The sequence below is a fragment of the Siphateles boraxobius genome, unplaced genomic scaffold (genome assembly GCF_051911475.1).
Source record: "Siphateles boraxobius isolate OS27281-9 unplaced genomic scaffold, OSU_SipBor_1 19, whole genome shotgun sequence".
Lineage (NCBI taxonomy): Eukaryota > Metazoa > Chordata > Actinopteri > Cypriniformes > Leuciscidae > Siphateles > Siphateles boraxobius.
The window spans coordinates 23,209,460-23,235,279 of record NW_027508799.1 but is presented as its reverse complement, the minus strand read 5'-3'; the positions used below and the strand labels follow the sequence as shown (position 1 = coordinate 23,235,279).

Genomic DNA, 25,820 nt, shown 5'->3' with positions numbered 1-25,820 from the left:
AATCTCTTTGATTCAAGTGCATATTAAATGTACTGAAAAATAAATGGTTTCATAAAGAGGAAATACTCACTTGTCCGATTTTGCAGACAGTTTAGTAAGCTGTCCCTCGCTCAGTCTCTATAGGTGACAACAGCATGGCATTATGACCCAGTGACACACTCTGAGCAGCAACACATATACACTTGTGAAAACCACTATCTTGTGCAAATAAGCATCACACATGCACATAGTTCCATACCTGTCTCATGACATGGCAGATGAAATATAAGAGCTACTCTGCTTAACAGAGAGAGAAGTGCTAGATACTTACATAATGTGTATGAGAGCTCTACAGCTGGCAGGGAAAGAGAGGATGGTAAAGACAGGAAGAGAGAGAGAGGGAGTGACAGAAAGAGAAGGAGGGGGAGAGCACTTGTACTGGCAGAGTTCATTGAAGTGGGAGTGAAAAAGTGCTATACTTGTTCCAAACAGATGAAAATCCACACACAAAGCCTAGGCAACATATCGTATCATCAAGTTCACAAACCAGAAGCAAAATAACAATCAAACAACCAACAAATAACACCAAAAATGATTGCAGATCTGTTCCGGTTGAGTCACAGTTACCAAGGAAGAAACAAATGCATCATTTATTGGTTAGTTGCAAAGTTAGAATAGAAAAATAATTAGGTTTATGTAAAGCTTCCCATATTTTCTGTTGACGTCAAAGGCTGAGCACCCAATCTGTCATTCAGTAGAAGCTAGCCAAATTAGGCAGATCGCAACATAGATGTCACTTGATGTCCAGTCAAATATCTAGGTACCAGAGGTGTAAAGTCCAGGTGTAAGAAAGTAAAAGTCCTGCCATATGTTTATTGCACCCATGAACTCAGCCAGCTGATTTCACTAATTGGTTCTATGTCCAGGCTGAAAAACTGTACTAATTAGTAAATCCAGGTGATTAGAACAAAATACTGAGGACTTACTTTCTGAACCTGGATTTTACACCTCTGATAAGTACTTAAAAACAAGTTAAGAACCACTTATATACACTACAGTTCAAAGGTTTGGGGTCGATAATACTTTTTCATGTTTTTATAAGGCGGCTCATGCTTACCTGACTGCATTTTTTTATCAAAAGTACAGTAACATTGTGAGATATATAAAAAAAATCTGATTTATGAGGGGTCATGTGACAGAAGTATGGCTGAAGAATGGCTGCTGTTTATACACAAACATACACACACACATATACATAATATATAGTCAATGTTGAAAACAGTTGTGCTGCTTACTATTTTTTGTGGAAACCATTATCATTTTTTGTTTCAGAATTATTTGATGAATGGAATGTTCAAAATAACATTTATTTGAAATATAAATCTTTTTTAACATTATAAAGGTCTTTATGGCAAATTTTTATCAAACTTTTGAACAGTGGTGAAAAGCAGCCAGCTTTTTTGTATTCATGCAGGACTTGAAAACGAGGTTTTTCCATAAAACCATACCAGACTAATAGCTATAGGACAGTCTATTTATCTCTTACTTGCACTAATATGCTACAGTACATATTCATAGAGGTCTAACACTGCCCACTCTCTATGAACTGAAAAGCAGAAAAGCCCTCAGATGAAGTGCAGTTTATTTCGGTATTTTTCCAATTTCACCTGAATATCTCCCATCTTATCATTATAAGTTAACAAATTCCACGAGACAGAGTCAACAATGAGGCAATTAGTACAGTGCATATGTCAGAGAATAATGCTTGGCTTTGCAGGTTAATAAAATTGCCTGCTTGTTTGTCCAGAATCAGATGCAAACTAATTACACTAACAAAACTATGCTGTCAGATGACAGGTGCTTATATAAAATTACAAAGCAGCTCACACGAAGCAATTCTAAACACAGAAAGCCCAAGAACATCACATCGATAAGAGAGTTGGCACATCCTCTCATGACCAGTAATTCCTGCTTACCGCCATCCAGTACCCTCTCAATCAACCAACTGCGGTCTTCCCTTTACGGCACAACAGAAATGTAAGCCTAGCTACTCTCTCACTACACTGGACTGATAAACAGGAAGTCTTTTGCAATTGAACATGACAAGAGAAAAGGGCAAAACTACAAAGAAAGAGAAACACAAAAGAGGAAGTGAAAGAAATGGCTAGCTGTGTTACAAACGCAACAAGCTTCCTCCATTGATTTCCTCAGCTTCCTCAAACTGACCTGCGAGTCACTCATGTCGGCTGTGGCGGCCACACGTTCTGCCTCACGTCCTCCGTGTGTGGCTGCAGACTGCTGGGTCCTGACCAAGGAGAAAAGAAAAAGTTTACCAAATTGTTCAGTTTTTTCGATTACATTTTTTTAGGATGCAGCTGCTCTCAGTAAGTGCAACAGTGGTACGTGCGCTGCTCCAGTGCATGGATGGGGCGTCTGTGCGAGCCTGGCCACACAGGTGCATGGTGAGCATGCAAAGCGAGACTCTGTCAGTAGTAATAACTCCTAAATAAGTCTACACAAAACAGCCCAACACACAGGAAGAGGACATGCATTTGACTAGCAAATGTGATCTTTGGGTGTGTGGGAGGCATTTAGAATAAAAGTAGGCCATAATTTATTTTTTGTGAATCATTAACTAACACTTCATAGCAGTGCGCCAGAGAAAATCCACAAACAAATGCTGATGTATGGAAATTGTATGTCCACAATAAAAGGGTGCAGGGTGCAGGGTGCAGTGTCTCACCTTCCCATAATGGAATCACCAACTTCAGGCTGGCCCATGGAGACAGATACCATCTCATAGGTCACGAAAGAGGAAAATTCAGTAGATGAAAAGAGATCTTTGACTGAGGTCACCTGTTCATGGGATGTCTGGGAGCTCAAAGATGGGTCATCTGAAGTGAGAGTGGTAGAAGTGTGTGTGGACATACAATAAAATAAAGTCACCTTGTCATAAAAGGAACATTAAAACTTTAATTTTGTGTAATGAAAATCATTAAATTCAATTCGAATGACAAATGAAATACATTTCACTAATGTATGTTACTAAAATAATAGAGAGCATTAAGCAGAGAAGGACAGTGAGAGGAAGAGCTCTTACCAGCACACTGACTGTGGGTGTGAGGCAGAGGAGCAGCCTGCCCGTGGGCGTCCTCAGGCCCAGTGCATTCTGGGAGTCTGTCTTCCTCCTGCAGCAGCCAGGAAAAGATTCAGAAGGCCAGTGAAAATTAATCTTTACTCTGCCAGAGAGAACAACTCCCCAAAGACGACATATTGTCTTTGGATACTTTGAAGTGTGGATTTTCGCCCATCATTTAAGACATTTACAATGCAAATTGTGACAAGTTTATTCAGGTGTGATGTGCAACACTGTCAATGTGTGTCTCTGCGTATACACTTGTTCTAAATATCATCCAATTTCCTGCTAACATTCAGGAAGGAGCATTCCCTAGTAAAACTCCATCCCCCTGACAGCAGTCAGTGACATGGTTGACCATGCCAAACACAAATTGTCCATGACATTAAAAAGAACAATGCAGCTTGGCGTGCCTAACACATCACAAGGTCACTAAAAAATGTGTTTTTGAATTTCATGGTCATGTAGGAGGGATTATGGGAAATAAAGATGAGAAAACACAAATCTACCTTTAGAGATGTGCAAGGCCTCTGTATTCCTTCCACCCCCTTAAATGGAGTTTCTGTAAGAGAGAGAGAAAATGGCATTTTCCTGACTGTCATGTCAAGTAGTTATGATCAGATAATTGGGTTTATGAAATGACCAGTCTCTGATGGTTAGTCAGCAGTGATGCGGCAAAGGATGGGGGAGAATAAGGTCACATAGTCTGTACTACTGACCAAAGAAGGCAGAACAAGTGGAGAAGAAAAGCCAAAAAAAGGTCTGACCCTGCTTTTCCAGCTTGGGTTTAAGATTCAGGGATGGCTGCCTGCCCTGTGTGACAAGGGATTAAGGAAGGATTATATAGCCTGATGAATCTGACAGAGGTCTGTTGTCTTCTAGATATGACCATTTCCACTAGACAACTATGAAGTCTCACACTTCTATGAAGTCCCATCACACAGAGACTCTTTCACCTAGATATAATCATACAGAGACTGTCTGTTCCCCGAATTAGGACATACAAAAAATCCTAATCCCATTTAAGGGTAAAAATTGATTTGATGTTCAACATATAAAAAGCAGATATAATACGGATGATCAAATGATAAAGCTCGGGTTGCTGAATATTCGATCCCTTCAAAAGCACTTATTGTTAATGATATGGTTAAAGACCTAGATGTGCTGTGTTTGACTGAAACCTGGCTAAAACCAGACGATTACATTCCTTTAAATGAGTCCACCCCACAAGATTACTGCTATAAGAGAGCAGCCAGAAAAATGGAGTGCAACTGGAAGAAAACAAAACTAGTTTTTGCGCATTTCATGGAAAGAGAGCACGATTGCGTACAGAGAGGCCTTAAAAGCTGCTAGATCTTCTTATTTTTCAACACTATTCGAAGAAAATAAACAAAAGCCTAGGTATTTATTTGAAGGTATGACTTTATGAACTACTTTACTTACAAGATTGATAATATCAGGGAGAAAATTACAACTATGCAACCGTCTACTACAGTATCGTATCAGATCCAGGCCGTATCCGGATCTGATGAAGGACCTGCGCCCGGACACAAAGACAACACAGTCCTAAAGCTTCAACTAGTCTCTCCACTGTGAAGGCCTCCTTCCCTTCCCTTCACCTCTGTACAGATAAAACGTTGTCAGGATAATTCACGTTCACGTGGCTACGCGGAAGTGATAAAAAATTCTGTATTATACATTTTTCAAGGCTTGTACCTTGGAACCTATTTCATGGTTTGCGTTCTCGAGCCACGAGGGACTGTTTTGTGCAAACGACCGGCCGAATCGCATTAAGGGTTTTCTGTTAGAACGGTGTCGTGTTAGCAACCGCTAAGTTAATAACTAATGATCGTTGCGACGGAAGTGTATCAATCAAAACTAACTGTAGCTAGAGAATAACTATTCTATAGCTGCTGTAAAGCCAAAACAATCTCTGTTAGTTTAATTTAATTTTATCAACACTGTATAGCTGCTTTGAAACAATCTATATTGTTAAAAGTGCTTTATTAATGAAGGTGACTTGACACTACTATGAGACTAATCAAGATCACAGATTCACATTCGAAACTATTTTTCTTTACCATAGCTTACCTTTTAGGTCTGTTTGTCCATTTTGCAATTTCAGACTGTAACTTTGAAACTTCTTCAGAATCTTGTTTTCAAACTAAACTGAATCCTACTATGGGAAAAATAATCCTTACTAATTAATACATTTCTCACCTTGCGATTCGCCATCAGTACTGTCGTCTGGTAGAATCGTCTGAGAAATTGTGAAGTCTCTTTGTAGCTCTTCGGTTTCTACTCCAGAATCCTGTGTTGCTTCACCTTCTTCCTCAGTCCTTACAGTGATCTTCTCCTTGAGCCTCACAGACTCTGTGTGCTCCTCCTCTTCTTCCTCCTGTTTCAGGGCCTGTAGTTCCTTTTCATCACAACAGAGCTCCTGAAGCATCTCCTGGTCAGGTCCGAGCTCTTGTAAAGGAGGTGACTCAGACAACACATATTCCTCATCCCATTCAAGAGAGGGACCATCCAGCTCTTCCACAACCTGAAGATACACAATAACACCAGTCACATGTCATCAGGTGGTGATAAAAGCTCTACACAAACACTATAATAAAACTAGGTGGGCTTCCCCAGCAGAGCTTTTGGAGCCTTTGGAACAATAAGCATTGTAATAAATACAAATAAAGTGGATTGGAAAATAATAAAAGTGAATCAAACTCAAGACATGTGGCAAGTTCTAAACATAAGAACATTGTGTAGTCGGTAAAATGCGTTTAATCTCTTGAGATGGGTTCAAGAAGAAGTCGAGATTCAAACTGGCTCACAAACCATACTTGCCACCTACACACAAAGCTCCAGGCATCTTGTAATGAGACTGTAAAAGTACCCATCTGTGATCTGCAGATTCTCACAAAAAAAAACTATTTATTTTTTTCCCAAGGCTGATTCTAAATCTGTCATGAGTTTTAAAGCCCACATATGCTGAAGCATGTGCAAGCAGTGAAAGCAATTGTTTGATGAGCCTCAATACCTGCTGTAGGTGATCCGGTGTTTGGCTGCTGGCCTCTCTGCTGTCCAGCGGAGCCTTTAGTCGGTCGAGTTCCTCCCGCAACTGCTGCTTCTGGTTCTCTTGTTCTTGTACCCTAAAAAGGCAGAATTCACAAAAAACCAAAGACCGTCTTTCCCCAACTATGCACTAAAGAATAATATGACACAAAGACACAATTATTCTGGTTATTGAAAAGCACTGCACATGAGACAATGTTAGTAAAAAGATACAAAAGAATCATACCCTTACTCCTGTAATCAAAGCCTATTTGTGAGGTGCCTAAAGATTCTCCCATTACACAGACCAAACTAAATTTCATAGCAGCCTGAAAACATTCTAATAAGGACCATCCCCACAAATCCTCAGTACAAGTCTGACCTATTCATAAGTCCTACAAAAGCGAAAGTCGGACATACTATACCCAATCCGCAGGCCCAAACAGTGTCCCATTGCTCCTTTACCCCAATCTTAGAGCACCACAAGACGGTGCAACCCCTTAACTTCCCTGGCTTCTCACAACAGCCTTTGCCTTTTATTCACAGTACGCTGAGTGCCATAGTCTTGAAAACCATGTTATGTCAGATAAGAGACACCAATGAACCAAAAACAGCTTGAGGGGGGTCAACCAGAACAGCCCCTTGACAAATGCTTTTAGAGACATTCACACAGACATGGACTAAATTGGTAAAGCCTTGCTCCATAATCCTTCCACTGCCTGAATACACAAAAATATATTTTTTTAAAGTGCACTTATATATGCATTAAAATAATTGTCGTTTGCAATCTAAAGGCTTCCACAGTCTCGGTTAACTATGATCAAGCTGGTATTTTGTACTACCAATATCCACTGATAAAATCAAAATCTAAGTCTAAATTAAAGGGATAGTTGAAAATTGTCATTTATTCACCCTCAAGTTGTTCCAAACCTGAATGAATTTCATTAACATCAACTGTTTGGTTACCGACATTCTTCAAAATATCTTCTTTTATGTTCAGCAGAAGGAAGAAATTCATACAGCTTTAGAACAACTTGAGTGAGTAAATCATAGAATTTTAATTTCTATCCCTTTTTACTAAATTTATCTTAATGGATTAGCACAAGTACCTGAATATTCAAATATGACAGGAATGAATCATCATGAAAACACAAGATTTAATTTCATCCCAGTGGTACCAGACCATGCTGGTAGATCCCAGAGGTATCTTTATTTACAGGCATTCACATCACAGTATAGCTGCACGATTCTGGATAAATTGAGAATAACAATTTTTTTGTAGTTGTTTCAAACAGAGATCATGATTCTACCATGATTCTGAACAGATAACATGATTTACTGAAGATAAATTTTTTTTTTTAAATCAAATGATTCAATGACTCGCTCATAAAGACTACACTTGTTTCAGTATGGGATAAATCAGAGTTTTTTGAACGAATCTCTTGAATTAATGATTCAATGACAAATGATTGGCTCACAAAACCTGCTGTCATATTAGCAACATTTTGTGGGCAAAGTCCATTTGCTATAGGTAAGTGTATGAAGCACATTTCACACAGAAGTCACTTTTAAACCAAGCATCTTTCCATTTCAAAAATTCCAGATGACAAAGACTTCTATTTCTAAGATTTCTAATGGTAAATGTGACTGGTAAATAAATACAGAGAAAAACGAAACTATGATTATGATTCCAACAAACTGTTATCAAAAGATAGCAAATAAAAACATCTCTGCTACAGACTCAGTCCACTCACTTGACGGACAGGTGCAGGATCTCAGTACGAGAACGTCGCATGTTGCTGGCCATCTTCAGAAGCTCCCTCTCTAGAGAGTCTGTGTACTGGTTCAACTGCTCCAGACTGCGGGTCCAGTCACTCATCCTCTGCTCAAGCTGCACCTCCAGGCCCTGCAGCAGTTCACAAGATCAACAAAAAAATACATTAGACAGTGTACCACTAAGTCATTAAAACCAGCTAAATCATACTGAATGTGAAAAAAATATCAGTTTCATCAAAGACCTCTTAAGGAGAGTCACAGAGTTACTCTGACCCGACACAATGCCCCTGTGCATCGTGATAATTGGAGTGAGAGAAATATTGGCCTATATAGTTGACCACCGGGGAAGACCGCACGTAATGATTCGGTCCGCTGAATACAAACAATAAGAGTGATCATGTCCAGCCAGGCAGTAATGCAATGTGGTAGCTAAAGGCTCAGATAAGGGAAAATGAGTACTTGCATAATTTTCAAGATCCAATGTGTATCTCTATATAATGGAATCATGATTAGTTACATTTGATTTATACTGTCAAATTTGGCTGAAATCCTCTCACCTGTATCTTGAGGTCAGTGTTGGCCTCCTGAGTTTCACTGTTCTCTGTAAGGCCTCTGAATGCTGTGAGAAAGGTCACGCCGACTTCTTTAAACTCCCTCTTCTGGAAAGATTCATATTTGATACTATGTGAACATTCTATATCATTATGGACCAAGATCATACAAAATTGAATTCAGGTGTCTGGTGATGAAGAGCTGGCTAAATTAAACTCAGATTAACTGTGCAGGTGAGGGTTTCCTTTAAAACTGTGTGTGTGATGGCTGGTTATAGTTTGGTTTAGTTTACCAGTCTGCAAGTCAGAGTTTTGAACTCCAGAGACAGCTGCTCCGGAGTCGGGCCTTGGAGGAGCAGAAGAACCTCACGATCTAGAGTCTCATCCAGAGAAGATGTAAAACAGACAGAGGACGACAGATGCTCCAAACCCTACACAAATGCAAATAAAAATACACACACTTAATGTCAGCAATGTGTAATACATTTGTCAATATATTCAATTATTAATTATATTATATATTTTTTACATAAATAATATATAATTTATATTTATTTATTGAATAAAATACAATTTATTTAATGCAATAAATATTCAACAGTTACGTGATGCTGTCTCTGAACGAAAACGCATTGTGGAAACGAGTTGGCCTAGTACTTTTTGACCCTCTCTGCTATTATAGTTTTTCAAGATGGCGGAACTACATGGAAGCCTCCGTGGACCTACCCGTCAGATAATTGGCAGAGGTATTTGTACACCATTGAGGACATATTTATGAATAAAAATATTGATTTTAGATAATAAAATACCAAAAAACTACACATTATCCCTTTAAGTTATCACCAATTACGATTATGGAATCCTCCACAGCCAAAAAAAACAAACAAAAAAAAACTTGTGAAATAAAGCACATGTATACAGACTGATTGTAAAGCCCGAAGTTTGGTGTAAAGCAAAAAGAGAGTGTGGATTACTGAGTGCACACTGTGGCAGTGGAGTGGGCGAGAGTGGGCGGACAGAGAACGGCACATGAGTGCTGGTGGGAGTGGAGAGAAAGAAACACTCCAAATCATGGACGGGACAAAGACCGACAAGGGAATTGCAAACACACACAAAAAATACTCCAAACCTCCAGGGGATTCTGTGCCAGTGCCAACTCTGTCTGAAGAGAGCCTGAACTCATCTGATTGAGTCTGTAGGCCACAGAGAGAGAGAGACCCGGGCTGCAAACCCATACACACACAGTTAGAGGAACATGTGAAGGAACTCCTGAAGTTTGTATAATGAAGTATAATGTATCCCACTAATAAGCTCAACTAATCAGCTAATATTTTCATTGACATGGGTTATGTGCATTTCATAGATCTCTTACATTGTCATATCAGGCTGCATCATCTGCATTTGACTCTCCAGTTTGTTTTTGTCTGCTCTCAGCAGCTGAAGTAAGCAAAATTAACATTTACAATTCAATACAACACTCTGGAATAAATAAATATATATATAAATAAGAGAGAGAGAGAGAGAGAGAGGGAGAGGGAGAGGGAGAGGGAGAGGGAGAGGGAGAGGGAGAGGGAGAGGGAGAGGGAGAGGGAGAGAGAGAGAGAATCACCTCTGTAACTGAGGAATACTCCACAATGGCCACCTTCAGTTCATCTATCTGTTTATTTTTCTGGAAGAGAAAGAGGGCAGTTGTAATAAAATTGAACATGATTGCATGTTGTATAAAAAAACAAATTAATAATGGTGACACTATAGAAGAATTGAGGCTTTGCTTTAGTCCTTACTAAGAATCATATAATGTTATTCAAACGACTTCATTCGTCATTAAGATTGACGTTTCATTTCAAACTATTGTTTTCGCGATACGCAAGATTGACTGACCTCCTGAATTATCGACTCCTTGTCAGCCAAAATAGCATCAAATGAATGAACTTGGACCTGGGGGTGTAAATAAGCATTTACTAATGACAGAGCTAAATGCTTATTTTGGTATAAAAGACTAAGCAGGAGTAAGTAAAATAAAAAAGGGACTACCTGAAGGTCAGCATTCAGGTCACAGAGGTCACTCATCTTTTTTTGAAGCTCCTCTGCCTCCAGTGTGACTTTCATGTTCTTAATGTGGGTTGAAAGAGAAATGTGAGGGAAGGAAGACAAATAAAATTGAATTATAGATGAGTGAGGATCATTAAGTGAGACTACATAGATGAATGTGTAGATGTATAGGGCCATACTTCCTCTTGTAGATCAGCAATCTTGGATATGAGACTCTGGTTTTCCCGTTCCTGTGGGAAACCATAACAAAGGGTTATAAATGTGTTCATGTTTGTTCTAATATATATTGTCAATGTCAATATTACCAGTGTGATAGTGTTCATCTGGCAACCAGATTTGTTTACTCTGAATTATTTAATATCCTTGGGTTATGTAATATTACTAGCCATCTAATTAGAAGCATTATCTGTTTGCATTAGTTTATGAAAGTCTCATAACTCGGCTTATTAACATCTGAGCTGCCATCAAGGTGAGAAGGTCTTGTGCCTCACCATCTGCCTTCTTTGAGCTGAGGCCTGAGCTCGACTCTCTTCTGAAGAGGTCAGGCTGAGCTTCATCTCCTCAACTTCCTCTTTAAGCATCTTCTCCTTCTGTAATAACTGCTGCCCCCTGCAGGATCAAAGATCAGGGACGGGTGTGAAGAGGTAAGAATTGATGATGATGAAGGGATTTGAGCTTTCAGAGGTTAAGAGAAGTGAGACAGAGTCAGTACATTTTAGCTTGTGCTTTGAGGTCTTCATTTTCCTCAATGAGTTTCTGGTTGGTGTCTTCCATGTTTTCAACCGCCTGCTTCAGTTTACGAACCTCTTCCTGCAGCTTTTGGTTATTTAATTGCAGATCTGCCACACAGAAGACCAGATCTGATGTCTCCCTGTACAAAACAAACACAAAATAACTCAGAATGCATCTTAAAAATAATATATATTCAATCAGCTTTATATTTAGATTTCTAACTTTTGTATAAATAAGCATTTAAGCATAAGCCTTAAGATCAAAAGGTTTAAGATCGTGAAAATCAAAATTGATTCAAGTGTGCCTAAAGTTTTGATTGATACAGTTGATACAGTCTCACAAACAACATGAGCACTACTGTTAACACTTTATCTGTCACAAACACACAACTCGCACTCCTAAACTTACAGGTCAGCTCTGGAGGCTTCCCCTCCAAATGCTTCTAGACTACCTGAGGTCATATTCAGTATAGCAGATCTCCTTGCTAAAGGAAACAAGAGGTGATTGAAACAAACTCATAATAATAATTGAAAAAAAAAAATGCAACATATGAACAACATGAGCATTCCGATATACTCGAGGATCTCACCTGATAAACTGTCCCGTAGTTTGAATGATTCCTGTTGGGTGTCATTCTTTGAGTCCGTCCTAAATGAAAAGGGGAAATTTGAATTGGATTTTTATCTCCCAAAAAACTGTCACGGGGAAAACTTAGCAAAGAAAGGCCTTTTGATCAAAACTGATTGTGGATTGATAGCAGACTGATGAAAATCTGTAATGTGTCTTTGGTGGGGTTGGCAATATCTACAAAAGGCATACCGCATAAAGTTGTTGGCAAAAACAACTGCTTCCTGTTAACTTACCGAAACATTCAGCAAAATGAAAAGGAGTTCAACAACCAGCATATTTCTAGTTTTTTTGTCTTGTGCAATATTTTTCCAACCTTTTTTTTGTATCTGCGCTATAAATAAGACTCAAACACCCCTTCATGGACACAAAACCAGAAATGTGCCGTTATATCATTTAACACTACTATTAATATTATTAAAATTACCATTATTACAGTAATTCACTGCGTATCATTGTTTTAAATCATGAGCACGTCTTCATACCCCTGGTTGCGACAGTCATCAATCCACTCCTTCATGATGGCATGGTACGTTTCCAGATCTATGGAGATGTCCTTGTGCTCTGGGTCCAGCATATTGCAGAGCTCTTCTAGGCCGCTGTCCTCTGAACTGCGGGAGGTGGTGTGTCTCAAGAAGTCCACAATGTGCGATACATAAACCTTACCTGCAACAGAGGACTCTGTGTTAAAATCAACGCCTACTTGTTCAGAGTCACCATTACCAGGTGTCTGAACATATCAAGGCTGTATATATAAAAGTCTGCCACTATTATTGCTTTTAACAGGTTGTTACATTTTTTTTTTGATAATTTTCGCATTCATTTACACAGCAAATTGCATTCATGAGAAGATTGGCTGTAAATAAAAAACGCTTTTGTTCTCTTTTAGCTTAGCGGTCTGATCACCACAAACAGCACATCAGGTCAGAGATGTCATGTGGAGAGAGCAGACTTCATTGAGGACATATCAGAAGGCCTTTGTCTCTAAGTGTGACTGCTAAAAAGCATGGATTTGAATGAGTCAATGTTCTTGAATGCTCTTGGAAGTTACTTTAGTTTAGCCAAACAAAACCACAAGCATTGTAATGTTATTCCTTAGCAGGTTGTAAAGCTGAATAATATCTGTGAAACAGGAGGGAGCAGTCCAATAAACATCAAAACACGATTGTCTTCAATGCAAAATTCTGGCATTTATGTGGGCACATTAGTAGAATTTCATGTGCAAAAAAATGATCCATTGTCAATAGTATAACGACTAACTTGAACCTGCTGCAAAATCTCGTCCACAAATCTTTATCCCTCATGCAAAATTCATGATCATGTGGATCCCTACTGAAATAACTAGATTTTGCCCATAAAACTTCACAGATCAAAGGTAAATGTAGCTTATTGAAAATGCAAGAACTTGTATTTACTCCAAAATGATTTTACATTTCTGTTGAAATCACTTAAGTCCCCCTGTGGTGAAAATGTTATGTCTATGTGGTGTTTTTAATATGCTTTAAGACAAACCATGTACAAATTCAGGAGTCAACACCATTGCTGAGTTTTTTTCTCTTTAAAACTGCAGTGAACCAAAGACAGTCTCAAAAACGCAGTTTGAAATCGCTGGTGTTTCTGACTACCTTGTAACCAATCATGTGAACGTGTGATCGTCAGAGTGGGTCTCAGAGCTGGTGTGAGGTGGGGCTAATTTGCATATTCATTGAACTGCATATACTAAATGAGTTGCATTCAAGCTAGTTTAAGGCATGAAGAAATTTTTTTAAAGAAAAAGTAATTTCGGGGATCAAAGATGAATTTTAAGGGATACAAATTATTAACTACAGGTGGACTTTAAGCTGTGTGGGCTATTGGATAATATTAAACAACAGCAAGATAACCATTTAGGCCGAGTAAAGCAATCTTGCATTGAAGCTTGTAACAATCAACATTCAATCAATTCAAGACTGATAAAGTCAAATCCTGGCCTTAATTTTCTTGTTAAATATCTTGTCACACAAATTACGTTAGTAAATGGGTTGCAAAAAAAAAACTGTACTAAACAGTCCCAAACAGATGTAAATACCTCTGCATTGTGTGTCACAGGCCTGAAAAATGGTGTCCAACAGGTCTTCCTCGCATATCAGACTGACCTCAGCCATGCTCTCCTTCTTGGGCTCAGAGGGAAACAGAGATCCTGTTCAAAACCAATGAAAAGACAACAAAAAAATAATTACCGCTATTAACAAAACATTTACGAAATTAAAAAGAGAACTAAAAAAAGAGGTAATTCATTACCCTCGCCCAGTGAAAGTCTCTTGACTACAAGGGCCGGGTAGGTCAGTTCACTGTCCATGTTAGAAATATCTGAAGAGAAGTTCAGGTTATACGAGAACAAGCCGGGAGTTGGGATCTTCGAAGCCTTCACCTCCGTGTCGGGCCCCTCTAGCTGGGTTTGTGTGGAGTAACGTGGGGTAAAGTTAAAGTAATTGTCCCCAGTCTGTGCTGCTGGGGTGGAGCAGTTGCGCCGAAACGGCCGGTTGTACGTTGCTGTGGTTCTCCTCTCCCCAAGCGTGCCTAATGTGCCCAGCGTGCTGGTGATGGTATAGGTGGCATTGGCTGGAGTGATGGGAGCACAAGGCGTGTTGGAGGAAGACCCCGGTCCGGGGGAAGCTGTAGGGGTCAGCATGTCCGCAGAGGAATCACAGTCAGTCTCTCCGTCCAGTCGGACAGTACGTTTCTTCAGGATGGCCTCCAGGTTGAGGCGCAGCCCCGAGTGAGGGCTGTCGTAGCTGTTAGACTGAAACTTAGGAATTTGAAAGGGTGAGTTAACCTCTTGATCTCGCCGCTGGATGGTCTGCAGCTTGCGGCAGATGCTGTCCACGGGGTTGTGCCGTCTCGGGGTCACTCCAACATCCATTTTGGAGTGGGAAAAGAGAGAAAGCCTCAATCTACAGGAGGGACCTCAGTTAATTAGTTCAAAGCTTAAACAGAGTGAAATAGTATCTGGCAGGTCATGTGATCTCAAAATGGCTATATATATATATATATATATATATATATATATATATATATATATACACACACACACGTCAATTACGTCCACACAAACATGTAACTTTATGTGGATAGATAGATAGATAGATAGATAGATAGATAGATAGATAGATAGATAGATAGATAGATAGATAGATAGATAGATAGATAGTAGACACAAAACACATAAAAGATTGTTAATAAACTGATTTATGAATGTACCGTTACAATATACACGTTTCATACATTTTTAACGGTCACTGCGTTGTTTGTTTATTTACGGGTGGCGTGAAAACTAAGTTAAAGTTACGTCTTCTTGTAAAAAAAACGGCCATCAGTAAAAACCTACCACACGTAACGTTATCTTAAAATATTGCCTAAGTATGATATCGTCCATAAAAACAAACTATAAAAAACATACAAGCAAAAACAGCCAACCAACCTGTCAAAATCCGTCTATTGAGGTATCCAACAACATGTAGCCTAAACTTTATATACAAACCGAGATACGCAAAACGTTTTTCTCACTTTTAAGGTGAATATAAAGGACATTTTTTATTCGATATACAATTGTTTTTCAAATGTGGTGTCTCTGTTATCTTTTGAGGACATTTATACGGGACAAGCAAATATTGGAAAGCTAATGTTGGAAAAACAAACACACCTGAATCTGTTCAAACGTTGCCGCCGCGGTCGGTTCACAAATAAGTGCGTTAGAAGCGTCACACAGCTGATCGAAGGCCTTATTAAAATCTGCGGCGCACTGACACCGTGCGTCCAATGATGGAACTGCAACTGACAGAGGCTGAATAACAGAACATTGATTCCTCATATTTTCACATTAATGGGCCTATTATTAAAAATGTAATCAAATAAATACAATTTAACGTATGCTATATAAAGATCTCCGGTAAAAAAAAAAATTGGGACCGTGTTCATATATAAATATATAACAAAATTAATGTGCCTTTATTATTTATTTATAATCCAATAAACGCATAACGTATATAAGATCTCCAGAAAAAAAAATATTTTGTGACCACGTGCATTTAGTATAAATAGATATAATCTAATAAAATTAGACCAATGGAACCCTATTTATTGCAGTTCAGGTAGCCTATCCGTATTCCCCCTCAATGCAATGCATTATGACAAAGAGGTGTTTAGAAATGTGCTGTTTGTTGCAGGTTGCAATTGAGTGCCTTGGAGAATAAGGGACTCCAGTGCCCTATCCTGTGCCCGTGTGCCGTATTTAAATATATTTTAAACAGATATTTTAATGTTTAAATAAATTAATGTCCATGTTAATTTCCAACTACAATAATTTCCCATTTTTCTACCAAAAGGTTTTTTTTTTCTTTATTCACACAATTAATCGAAATTATAATGATGGCACAAAGGCTACGTGCATGTCTATACTTTTTTATATATATATATATATACATGGTCTGATTGTTTTGGCACACTGGCTTTGATATGGTGTGATCTGTAAAGAGGTTTACAGACGGCGCACAATCATCATGGCGAGCGTTGCATCAGCCACGAGCGCACCATCATCTTATTCTTACAAGGTAAAGGAGCGCGCGTCGCATTCATTAGCGTTTCAACCATCATGTGTTTGATAAATTTGTCTAAACCCCATCATATTTTACATACAACCGCCGCAGCGGCGTTGACTGAAAATGCTCGCTCGGTGGTCATGCGTGTGCGTTAAACAAGAGATTAACAAAATCTCTCTGTCTTTCGCAGTTTCAACTCATTATTCTGTATTGCATTGAAATACATAACAACGCAAGAGTATATTTTGTAATATAGAAAATATGTAATGTTATATAACGTAGCCTATTTTCTCAACTGGTTATATGCATGCGTTCGTCAAATGCACGTAACGGTTACGCGCATGATGCCTCTATGATACGCATACGTCACTGGACTAGGCGAATAACATGGGGAGGCAAAGTCCCCTGTAAGTTTTTTTTTATTATTATTCAAATATAAAAATATGTTCCAGTTACATTTGTTGATAATGCACAGGTAAAAGGCACGTACCTTACGCTATCAACAAGACGCTATTAATATTTTTGTATTCATATATTATGCAATTTTGTGTTTGTGTTTTATTTTTGTGCTTATATAGTGGTTGATATATAAAAACTCTTTCAAACTATTTTATATGTTAATTGTTGATTGGTTATTGTTTTTAGCGGTCGCCTAACGGTTGCGTTCTTTACAGACCATTAAGCAACCAATCTTCTGTAAACACTGCAAGTGAAGGACACATGGAGGTGCGCCTTTCATTCAATCCATCTGATTGGTCACTAAAAACGGTTCACTCACACAGATCATTTTGATTTTTCAACTCAAGCCACTTTAAGTTCATTCATTTCATGACCGAACGTGATGATGTCTGAGTGGGTGAGTTCATCAGGGGTGTAAAGTATACTTCATTAGCCTATAGCTTAGGCTACTTATTTAGGTAATATTTTGGTGGAGATTTTACTGAAGCAGGGGTCTATTTTAAAAATTACAAATTTTGCTTTTACTTACAGTTTAATTTAGACCTCCAAAGTAAAAGGTCATATTTAGCCAGGTCATCGTGACTTTCTAGAATTTGTAGGCTAATTAACTTTAGTAAGCCTATTATTGAAACGGAATGTTTGTATTCTTGCTCAATACATTTCTAAGGCAAAAATGCTGCTTTCCTACCTTCGTTTAGACCTCCAAAGTACAAAGTCCATTTTCACAGCTCACCACGAACATTGAGATTACTCAAGTGATGCTCACAGCTTTTTTTAAAAGCAAATGACACTTTGTATTTCGACAAAACAACGCTTCGTTCTTGTAAGGAAACGTCTTATTAATCAGGATGTCAGGTCATTTTGGTCGTCTTCACTTCTTCAGTCTGTTTTCCAAGCTTTTTAGAAGTGTTTTTTAGTTGGATATTTAGATTTTTAAATAGAATTACATTTTGGTGTAAGTTAATGTAATTATCCATATACTTACATAATTAATCAGTTGTTTTTATATCCCAGCTCTTATCAGATATGTACCATCACATGCATACTCAATTATAATAAGACATGAACATGACTCAGTTAATCTTAAGAATATTGTGATATACTAGATATTTTGTGGAAATTAAATCAGTGAACAGCATCAGCATTGAAATTAACATTCCTTTTCTTTTTAAGGCATTCCTTTACTTTTTAAGGCAGGCCTAAAGTGCCAGAGAACTTTAGAAATGTATCATATTGGAAATTAAATAACCTGATTGCATATTCAACTTTCCTTATTATATTTTAATACATGCTGAATGTTTGTTTCCTCTTAGGAGCTTGAGAATAATGTGGCTGACAATGCCTCTAGCTTTAAGGTATGTTTTACCATACACATATTACCGATTATCACATAAAATACAGCACTTGCCTTAAACATGGTGTCCAGTGGCTTCATTCTGATGTTTGATTGTTAGAAACTCTACTCCACAGTCAAATCTTGATTCCTCAGATAAATCCACTTTTTTTCTGGTTTTATGGTCGTATCAGTGTCCACATACTGTTTCTAACACATTCTTAGCATAGCAAAAGAGCATTTTGAGTCCGAGTGTCTTGAGTTGAATTGTGGTAGACCTCTTTCATACATGGCATATTTTGGCTTTCATGACTCCAAAATGTCACCTTGGACCCCTCTTTTTGGCAGTTAGCAGAAGGGCCCTTGCTCTTCCAAGAGGTCGTGTGCTGAGTAAAACAGAATCCAGTCTCTCAGATCACTGTAAGCCCTGTCAATCAAGCTTGGCTTGGCTTTGGACATGCCCTCTGTCTCTACCTTTCTCTGACTCAGGTGGTGATTAAGGTCTTTTTAACACACGCTAAATCACACCATTGCCTTAAAGACAACATGGAATTGTCTGATATCTGCAATCATGCCTCAGGCTCACATAAGGAGTCCATTTATGGATATGGATCTCATATTAAAACACTATATAGTAACTTCGGGTCAGTTTTTTTCTCTACGTTACAATGAATGGGGAGTGAAGATTCCAAGCTTCAAAATGGAAACTATACAACTTCGTAATGTGCTATATTTTAAACTCTTTAAAGTCATATAATAGCTGTGTGTGTGGAACAGATTGACATTTAAGTCAGTGAGTTGAACTTGAACAAATCATTCAATCCAGATCAGTTGATTTATTGAAAGTCCACAAATCAGGCATTTATATTTTAAATAGGGCACACTTGAAATATACTGTATGATACTGACATATGTGCATCCTTGCTCCAGTGTCTATTCATTGTAATTGCTTGGGAAAGAGCAACAAGTACATTCTGCAAAATGTCTATTTTTTGTGGTTAAGAGAAGAATTAATATATTGAAGTGCTCGAAAAAATATGAGATTGGTGGAAATGTATATTTCAATGCATTTTGCGTTCAACACTGCACTCACTTTGTTCACAAAAGCCAGAGTTTTTCTCAATCTATTATTATTTCCATCACTAGTTGGAAAAGTTTTGCAAGTGAACACAAAAGCATTGAAATATAATTCTGTCCTCCAATCTCATAATTTATCCATCATCATGTCCTCATTGGGGCTCTGTATTATGGATTGCACTGACATTTTTGGGCGGACTATTCCTTTGAGATACAGTGTATGCTCTTAATTTAACAATTTCAAGAGCACATAGCATTAGTTGAATATCAGATGTCATTAAACAGAAATAAGTGTTTGTCTATTGATGAGGATAATCACATTTAAGCCTCTTGAAGGGACTGAGGACTGTAGTGGATGAAGTCACACAAGGCACTGAAGCGGTGAATTGATGATGGCCACACTGCAGCTCTCACTACAGTGTAACCTAAGCAAAATGATAGATTTGCAAGAAAAGCAATGTGTCTTATCATTCTAAGTAAAAGTACTAATTAGTATAGACCTGAAAACACTGTCATCGATGACAATAATAGCACAATAATAAATCTGCCACATGATTGCTCTCGAGACTCAGCTGAGATTACAGACGGTTGTTCAATTGGATCTAGCATATTTATAGTCAGGTACTCACAAAGCACTCATAATCTGAGGTGTCAGAAAGCACAGTCTAAATATTAGCCCTGATTTACGAGTCAGTACTTTGAAAATGAAGCACCTCAGATATGCATTGTCTCAAGAGCTTATATTATTTTAATTGATAGTCCATGAATTAGACAGATGTCCAAAACTGCAAGCCAATACAGCAGCCCCAATAAGTATTTGGACACTTTAGAAACACTTAAAAATGAAATGTCTTTGCATTACATGCAAGTAAAATATGCAGGTGCCAGATAGATAGATAGATAGATAGATAGATAGATAGATAGATAGATAGATAGATAGATAGATAGATAGATAGATAGATAGATAGATAGATAGATAGATAGATAGATAGATAGATAGATCTAGTTTAGGTCTACTGTAGATCGCTGCCTGTTCTGTGGACAGCTTCAGTTAAACAAACACATCAGTGTGGTGTACCTTTCCACCATAATCCTGGATTACAGAGGGTTGCTGAAGGAACATGTAATCTGTGAGAGTGTCTAATCTCAGGGTTTTGAGTGCATTTCTGTCAGGGAGAGAGGTCCATAGAAATAAATAGAGGGATGGTTTTCATAGACTGACCCTATTCTGTGTCTGTGCAAAGGTCTTAGTTGGTGTATTATGTCATCTGATCCTGATTACTTTTGGCCGCATTCTGTTTAGGCCGCAGACACAGTGACACAGTTAGCAAAGACCCATAAGCCAAAACCTGACCTAAATGGCCTGATGTTTGGGACTGTTTTCACTGATCACATGCTGACCATCGAGTGGAGTCTTGAGGAAGGCTGGCAAAAGCCGCATATCCAGCCTTTTGGGAACCTGTCCATACATCCAGGCTGTTCTGCCTTGCATTACGCTATACAGGTGTGTCCTCGCCATCTGTGTGGTTAGACATCAAATATAATCATTTGACTTCCACGGCTATTATAGATTTATGATTTGTTTTAAAATGTAAATGCGTACTGTGTGCAGCTTTTTGAGGGTATGAAGGCGTACCGGGGGCCAGATAACAAAGTGCGTCTCTTCAGACCCATGATGAACATGAAGCGGATGCAGAAGTCTGCCCACAGGGCCTGTCTGCCTGTAAGATCGCCATCTCTCCCCTTTTTACTCCATCACATTCATTATATAACTACGATAGTGACACTAAACTGCAGTAATGTTTCTCATTTTCTTTGTTTATCTGTAGAGTTTTGATGCTGCAGAGTTGTTGGAGTGCATCAGGAAGTTGGTGGAGGTGGATCAGGACTGGGTTCCTCACTCAGACTCTGCCAGTTTGTACATCCGTCCCACCTTCCTGGGCACAGAGGTTATAACTACACAAAACCACCATTCTTGCAATAAACTCATTATTTTCAGATTTTCATTTCTTGTATATTTTATAAATATACTAAGGTCTGAACATGCATTTATGATTTTTTCCATTTAAAATGGAGTTTAAAAGGAAAAGTGTTAATTGTCAATCAGAACACAAATATACAAGATGTATTATTTGTTTGTTGATTAATTAATTAATTCTGCTTAATATACCTGATTATAGTTAATTAATATCTAATATAAATAATACTATTTAATTAACCAATATAACAATGGACGTGCTTTTTTATAATTTTTTATTTTTATTTATTTGCTCTCATCGTATTAACACTTAAGTTTGCTCATACATGTGTGTATTTATTTATGTATTTTTATTCTGTTGCTCTGACAATATTTTGCCACAATACAAAAATTATACATTTATTTAAATTATGTATGTTTTATTTGTTTACACATGTTTATGTGTAAAAATAAAAAATTTCATTTAACAAATAAAAATTACAAAAGTAATTGAATGTAATATAATAATTTATTGAATATAATGTTTTTATCATTTTAACTGGCAATAAAAGCTGGTAATTTAGTGTAATATTATGCTGTAAATTATGCTGTAAATCTATGCAGTGTTGGGGTAGTAACGCATTACAGGTAACTTGAGTTACGTAATCAGATTACTTTTTTTCAAATATAGAAAAGTTTACAACAAAATGTCGGATTTACTTTTTTAAATAAGTAACGCAAGTTACTTTGTTTTCCCATTATTGACTGAGAGCTCTCTTGACCCCTTGTTGAGAAAAATCAGGAGTAACGTAACGCATTACTTTTCTTAAAAAGTAACTAAGTACTTTTTAAGGGAGTACCGCAATATTGTAATGCATTACTTTTCAAAGTAACTTTCCCCAACACTGAATCCATGACAGCTATAAATTCAAAAACCTATAATTTTGCATTACATGAACACATGAAGGCTTGTAACCAATATTCTCTTTACATGTGCGTGTGTGTACAGCCCACCCTTGGTGTGAAGAAGCCCTCCAGTGCAATGCTGTTCGTCATCCTCAGTCCTGTGGGCTCTTACTTCAGCACAGGAGCTAAACCAGTGTCTCTGTGGGCCGACTCTAAATACATCCGAGCTTGGAGAGGAGGGACAGGAGACTGCAAGATGGGAGGGTAAGCAACTCAACAAGAGATATTTCACTGTGTTTGTTTATGTGTGTCTACATTACTCAGTATTTTACTACAAAACACTCATTCATAAATGAATGAGGAGCATTATGTCACACTTATTGGCACGCTCTTACCCTTGATCCAAATCCTGCAAGCTTGGGTTTAATTTTGAAAGCCTTTTAGTAAACTTTCGGATGTGTGTGTGTTTACAGCCATGTTTTAAGTCTGTGATGTTTTACTTGGCTCACGTGGCTCAAAACGTCTCACATGAGAGCAGAACTACTGTAGTTTTAGTAATGCAGCCAGTGCTTTAACAGCCTCTGAAGGGAGGATGATGCAACAGGACAATAGGGTTTTGCAAGGTGAAGATCTCTGATTGTGAAGATACAACGTGTGAAACCTGCATTTTTTAGGAACTATGGAGCATCTATCTATGCCCAGTATGAGGCAGTGGATTACGGCTGTCAGCAGGTTCTGTGGCTGTATGGGGACAACCATCAGATCACAGAGGTCGGCACCATGAACCTTTTCCTCTACTGGATCAATGAGAAAGGAGGTGATGACAGTTGATAATCAAACACTTGTGAAAAGTTACTCTTTCACTCTGTGTTTTGATAGATTGTTTATGTATATTTGCTTTAACAGGCAATATGGAGTATGTGGAAGTCAAAGTATATGGACCTCAATGTAAATTTGCAGGACCTTCAAAAGGCTACAAATCAATAATGATTTATATCCTCATTCTCTGGCTTGGTGCAGATCACTAAAGACCTCTAGTGGTCAAAAGGAAAGCGACAGTTCAAAACAACTTTGCCATGTCTTTATAAGAGACACAAATGTTATTTAAGCAAACGTTTAGGATAGAAAACCAATGGATTTTTTTTTTCTTTTTTCTTTCCAGAGGAGGAGCTTGCAACACCACCTCTAGATGGCATAATTCTGCCAGGCGTTACACGGCAAAGCATCCTAGAACTTGCTCGCAAATGGGTAAAAACTGTTAAAACTATACTGTCAGATACAAAATGTGCCTAAATTCATGTTCAAGGGTACAGCAGCTTGTCACTGGGGTGGGGAATAACCTTTAAAAAGGGACCGCTTTGTACCTTATCTACCATTAAAATATTAGTACCTTAGACTAGTAATATCTACCCTACTATGAACCTTTTAGGGTTAAATAAAAGGTAATAAGGTATAAATAAGGTGCAAAAATAAGCTATAAAGTTGTATCTTTAAGGGTACTTACTGCACCAGTGAAATGCTGTTGTACCACTAAAGGTGTCACAGCCATAATTGGAGAATTGTGAGGCAGGATCTAAGCACAGCAGTCACTTTATTCACTATTTTTATCAAAACAGCCAGCACACAGGAGAACAGGACTCAACAGAACACAACCTACTTAACATAGATACGAACAGACAAAAAACAACTGAGAACTATTTATACACAGGTTAAAGGGAAGGGAGAAAACAAGGAGCAGGTTGAATTAATCAGTTTACAAATGAGTAACCATGGAAACAAATGGGAACATACTTGACCTACTTTACCTAACATACTACAACCAAGAACTAACACATGAAAAATAGAATCACGTGACAAAAGCTAAAAAAAAATTTTTCTTTTTTTTTTCTTTTTTGTGTTTTTGTCTGGCAAATGTTTGGTTCAAATTGTTTGTTTTTCATTTTTATGAACAGGGTGAGTTTAAAGTGTCCGAGCGCTATTTGACCATGGCCGATCTTCAGCAGGCTTTGGAGGAAAACCGAGTGAGGGAGATGTTTGGTTCTGGAACAGCTTGTGTCGTTAGTCCAGTTGGCAGGATCTTATATCAGGGAGAGGTGAGTTTAGTTTGTTTTGGATGGGAAGAGCACCACATGCTAGTTCATTATCAAAATATGTAGGCGAATGAACAGATATCCACTTCTGGGCCAAAAACTTGGCCAATTTTTATTTTACTTAGATTTTCCACATGTTTTTCTTATACTAATCTCCTGCCCATTAGAATCTACATATACCATGTGAGGGAAGCCTCCCTCCACTTACCTCCAGATTGTTAAAGGAGCTCACAGATATTCAGGTAAGACATCGCACACACACACACACACACACACACACACTACAATGTTTTATAGCCCTATATAATGTATGTTAGTGTTATTTGTAACAGTATACTATTTAGTAATCAATATTGTAATCAATATTGCACAAGTAAAGCAATAACTCCTTTCTGGTTATGTCTTGAGCTGCATGGTTGATAACACTTTCTTCAACTGTGTTGAATTGGGATATTTTTGGTTTGTCAAGTTTTTAATTGAATGTATTCTCGCAAACAACTCTTAACAAGAATAATAATTTTGTTTAAAAATGAACCCCACCTTTCTATACCCCCATCCCAACCCACATGGGACATAAACAATTATGAGGTTTTGGGTGTGTTATTTTGTTTTCATCGTTATAACATATTTGCCTTGTTGCAGTATGGACGGACCCCCAGTGACTGGTCTTGCGTCGTATAAAGGAACGTCACTGTTGTCAACGTACACAAGCACTTCAAAACATTTTAAAACATGCACATTATACAACCAAATCTTTATTTGTGGATACATGGAATAATTACCTGCCACGTAGATGTATTTTTTGTTTTGAACAAAGTTTACCAGCTAACTAAAATCTAGACTAGCAATATTGTGTTGCTCTTTGTTAGACAACACCACTCACATGCCTATATATGGTCACATTTTCTCAATAAAATCTATTCTAATAATCAGTTATCGGCAAATCACAGTTCGTGACCAGCTGTTTCATTAATAATATAGCTGAGGTGTATGAGATATTTCCTCACTGTATAGTTTATTGATGCTGTTGACAATATGAAAATATGCCATTTCTGTCGTATAGCACAAGCTCTTTAAATTTCTGAAAGACATTTATAGATATTTTAAGGAAGTGTTTTTTTGTGGTAGAAATTTCAATGTTTAATGTATACCACCAAGAAATGTTTATGCTGTAACGTTTAATTGTAGCTGATGATAGTGATTATTACAGCTATTGTTTTTAAAGCTCTTCAATTCCATGTGTACAAACTTAGAGTTGTATTATATTTGATGGAGAACATTTTTGCACTCAAAAAAGGAAACCTTAAAATCCACATTATATTTGTTTGTAGATGCTTGTATGATCAAACAAAGTGATCCCCCATTTAATATGAAATATAAATAAGATTTTAACAGTTACATAAGCACAAATAAATTAAATGATAGACATTTAGAGATGTGTAATACTATAGATATTGAGTATTTTGTGATGTGAAACCAGGAATATAGATATATATATATATATATAAAACATGAATGCA

At 37.7% G+C, this 25,820-nt stretch overlaps 2 protein-coding genes across 8 annotated transcripts in view; one reads left to right on the top strand and one right to left on the bottom strand.

The window, feature by feature from the left end:
• Window positions 1-18,470, bottom strand: part of lrmp (lymphoid-restricted membrane protein) — a 25,017-nt gene extending 6,547 nt beyond the window's left edge. For 3 of the 5 annotated variants that reach the window (XM_077234367.1, XM_077234370.1, XM_077234371.1), the window contains exons 1-24: window positions 18,346-18,470; window positions 14,182-14,834; window positions 13,970-14,080; window positions 12,387-12,567; window positions 11,864-11,922; window positions 11,683-11,758; window positions 11,255-11,413; window positions 11,034-11,151; window positions 10,722-10,772; window positions 10,525-10,602; window positions 10,372-10,428; window positions 10,100-10,159; window positions 9,863-9,927; window positions 9,620-9,713; window positions 8,784-8,921; window positions 8,497-8,598; window positions 7,918-8,069; window positions 6,150-6,261; window positions 5,336-5,660; window positions 3,625-3,677; window positions 3,080-3,167; window positions 2,723-2,873; window positions 2,206-2,284; window positions 71-117 (exon numbers count right to left, since the gene is read on the bottom strand). In XM_077234367.1, coding sequence (XP_077090482.1) covers window positions 71-117; window positions 2,206-2,284; window positions 2,723-2,873; window positions 3,080-3,167; window positions 3,625-3,677; window positions 5,336-5,660; window positions 6,150-6,261; window positions 7,918-8,069; window positions 8,497-8,598; window positions 8,784-8,921; window positions 9,620-9,713; window positions 9,863-9,927; window positions 10,100-10,159; window positions 10,372-10,428; window positions 10,525-10,602; window positions 10,722-10,772; window positions 11,034-11,151; window positions 11,255-11,413; window positions 11,683-11,758; window positions 11,864-11,922; window positions 12,387-12,567; window positions 13,970-14,080; window positions 14,182-14,803 — 2,978 coding nt within the window. In that variant the 5' untranslated portion in view covers window positions 14,804-14,834; window positions 18,346-18,470. Of the gene's footprint in view, window positions 1-70; window positions 118-2,205; window positions 2,285-2,722; window positions 2,874-3,079; window positions 3,168-3,624; window positions 3,678-5,335; window positions 5,661-6,149; window positions 6,262-7,917; window positions 8,070-8,496; window positions 8,599-8,783; window positions 8,922-9,619; window positions 9,714-9,862; window positions 9,928-10,099; window positions 10,160-10,371; window positions 10,429-10,524; window positions 10,603-10,721; window positions 10,773-11,033; window positions 11,152-11,254; window positions 11,414-11,682; window positions 11,759-11,863; window positions 11,923-12,386; window positions 12,568-13,969; window positions 14,081-14,181; window positions 14,835-15,361; window positions 15,417-15,583; window positions 15,645-18,345 lie in introns of those variants that run through there. The other 2 variants (XM_077234368.1, XM_077234369.1) reach the window with 2 other exon arrangements.
• Window positions 16,405-25,820, top strand: bcat1 (branched chain amino-acid transaminase 1, cytosolic). 3 transcript variants are annotated; one of them, XM_077234398.1, is made up of 12 exons: window positions 16,426-16,490; window positions 17,153-17,204; window positions 18,251-18,292; window positions 20,651-20,851; window positions 20,960-21,070; window positions 21,177-21,296; window positions 22,314-22,474; window positions 22,885-23,027; window positions 23,373-23,458; window positions 24,163-24,303; window positions 24,468-24,542; window positions 24,943-25,820. In XM_077234398.1, exons 2-12 carry the CDS (start codon window positions 17,199-17,201, stop codon window positions 24,979-24,981), a joined length of 1,125 nt encoding a protein of 374 aa, XP_077090513.1. In that variant the 5' UTR covers window positions 16,426-16,490; window positions 17,153-17,198; the 3' UTR covers window positions 24,982-25,820. The 3 variants fall into 3 exon arrangements, with proteins under 3 accessions (XP_077090511.1, XP_077090513.1, XP_077090512.1); XM_077234396.1 differs by lacking the exon at window positions 17,153-17,204 and having other exon boundaries at window positions 16,405-16,490; XM_077234397.1 differs by lacking the exons at window positions 16,426-16,490; window positions 17,153-17,204 and adding an exon at window positions 17,228-17,334 and having other exon boundaries at window positions 24,943-25,740.

Bases quoted from the DNA above. Each gene is read 5' to 3' on its own strand.
- bcat1 (XM_077234396.1), top strand. From the start codon at position 16,440: ATGGCGAGCGTTGCATCAGCCACGAGCGCACCATCATCTTATTCTTAC. The intron at 18,293-20,650 runs GTATGTTTTACC...CATTCTGTTTAG, and splicing joins ACAATGCCTCTAGCTTTAAG to GCCGCAGACACAGTGACACA. The intron at 24,304-24,467 runs GTGAGTTTAGTT...CCTGCCCATTAG, and splicing joins GGATCTTATATCAGGGAGAG to AATCTACATATACCATGTGA.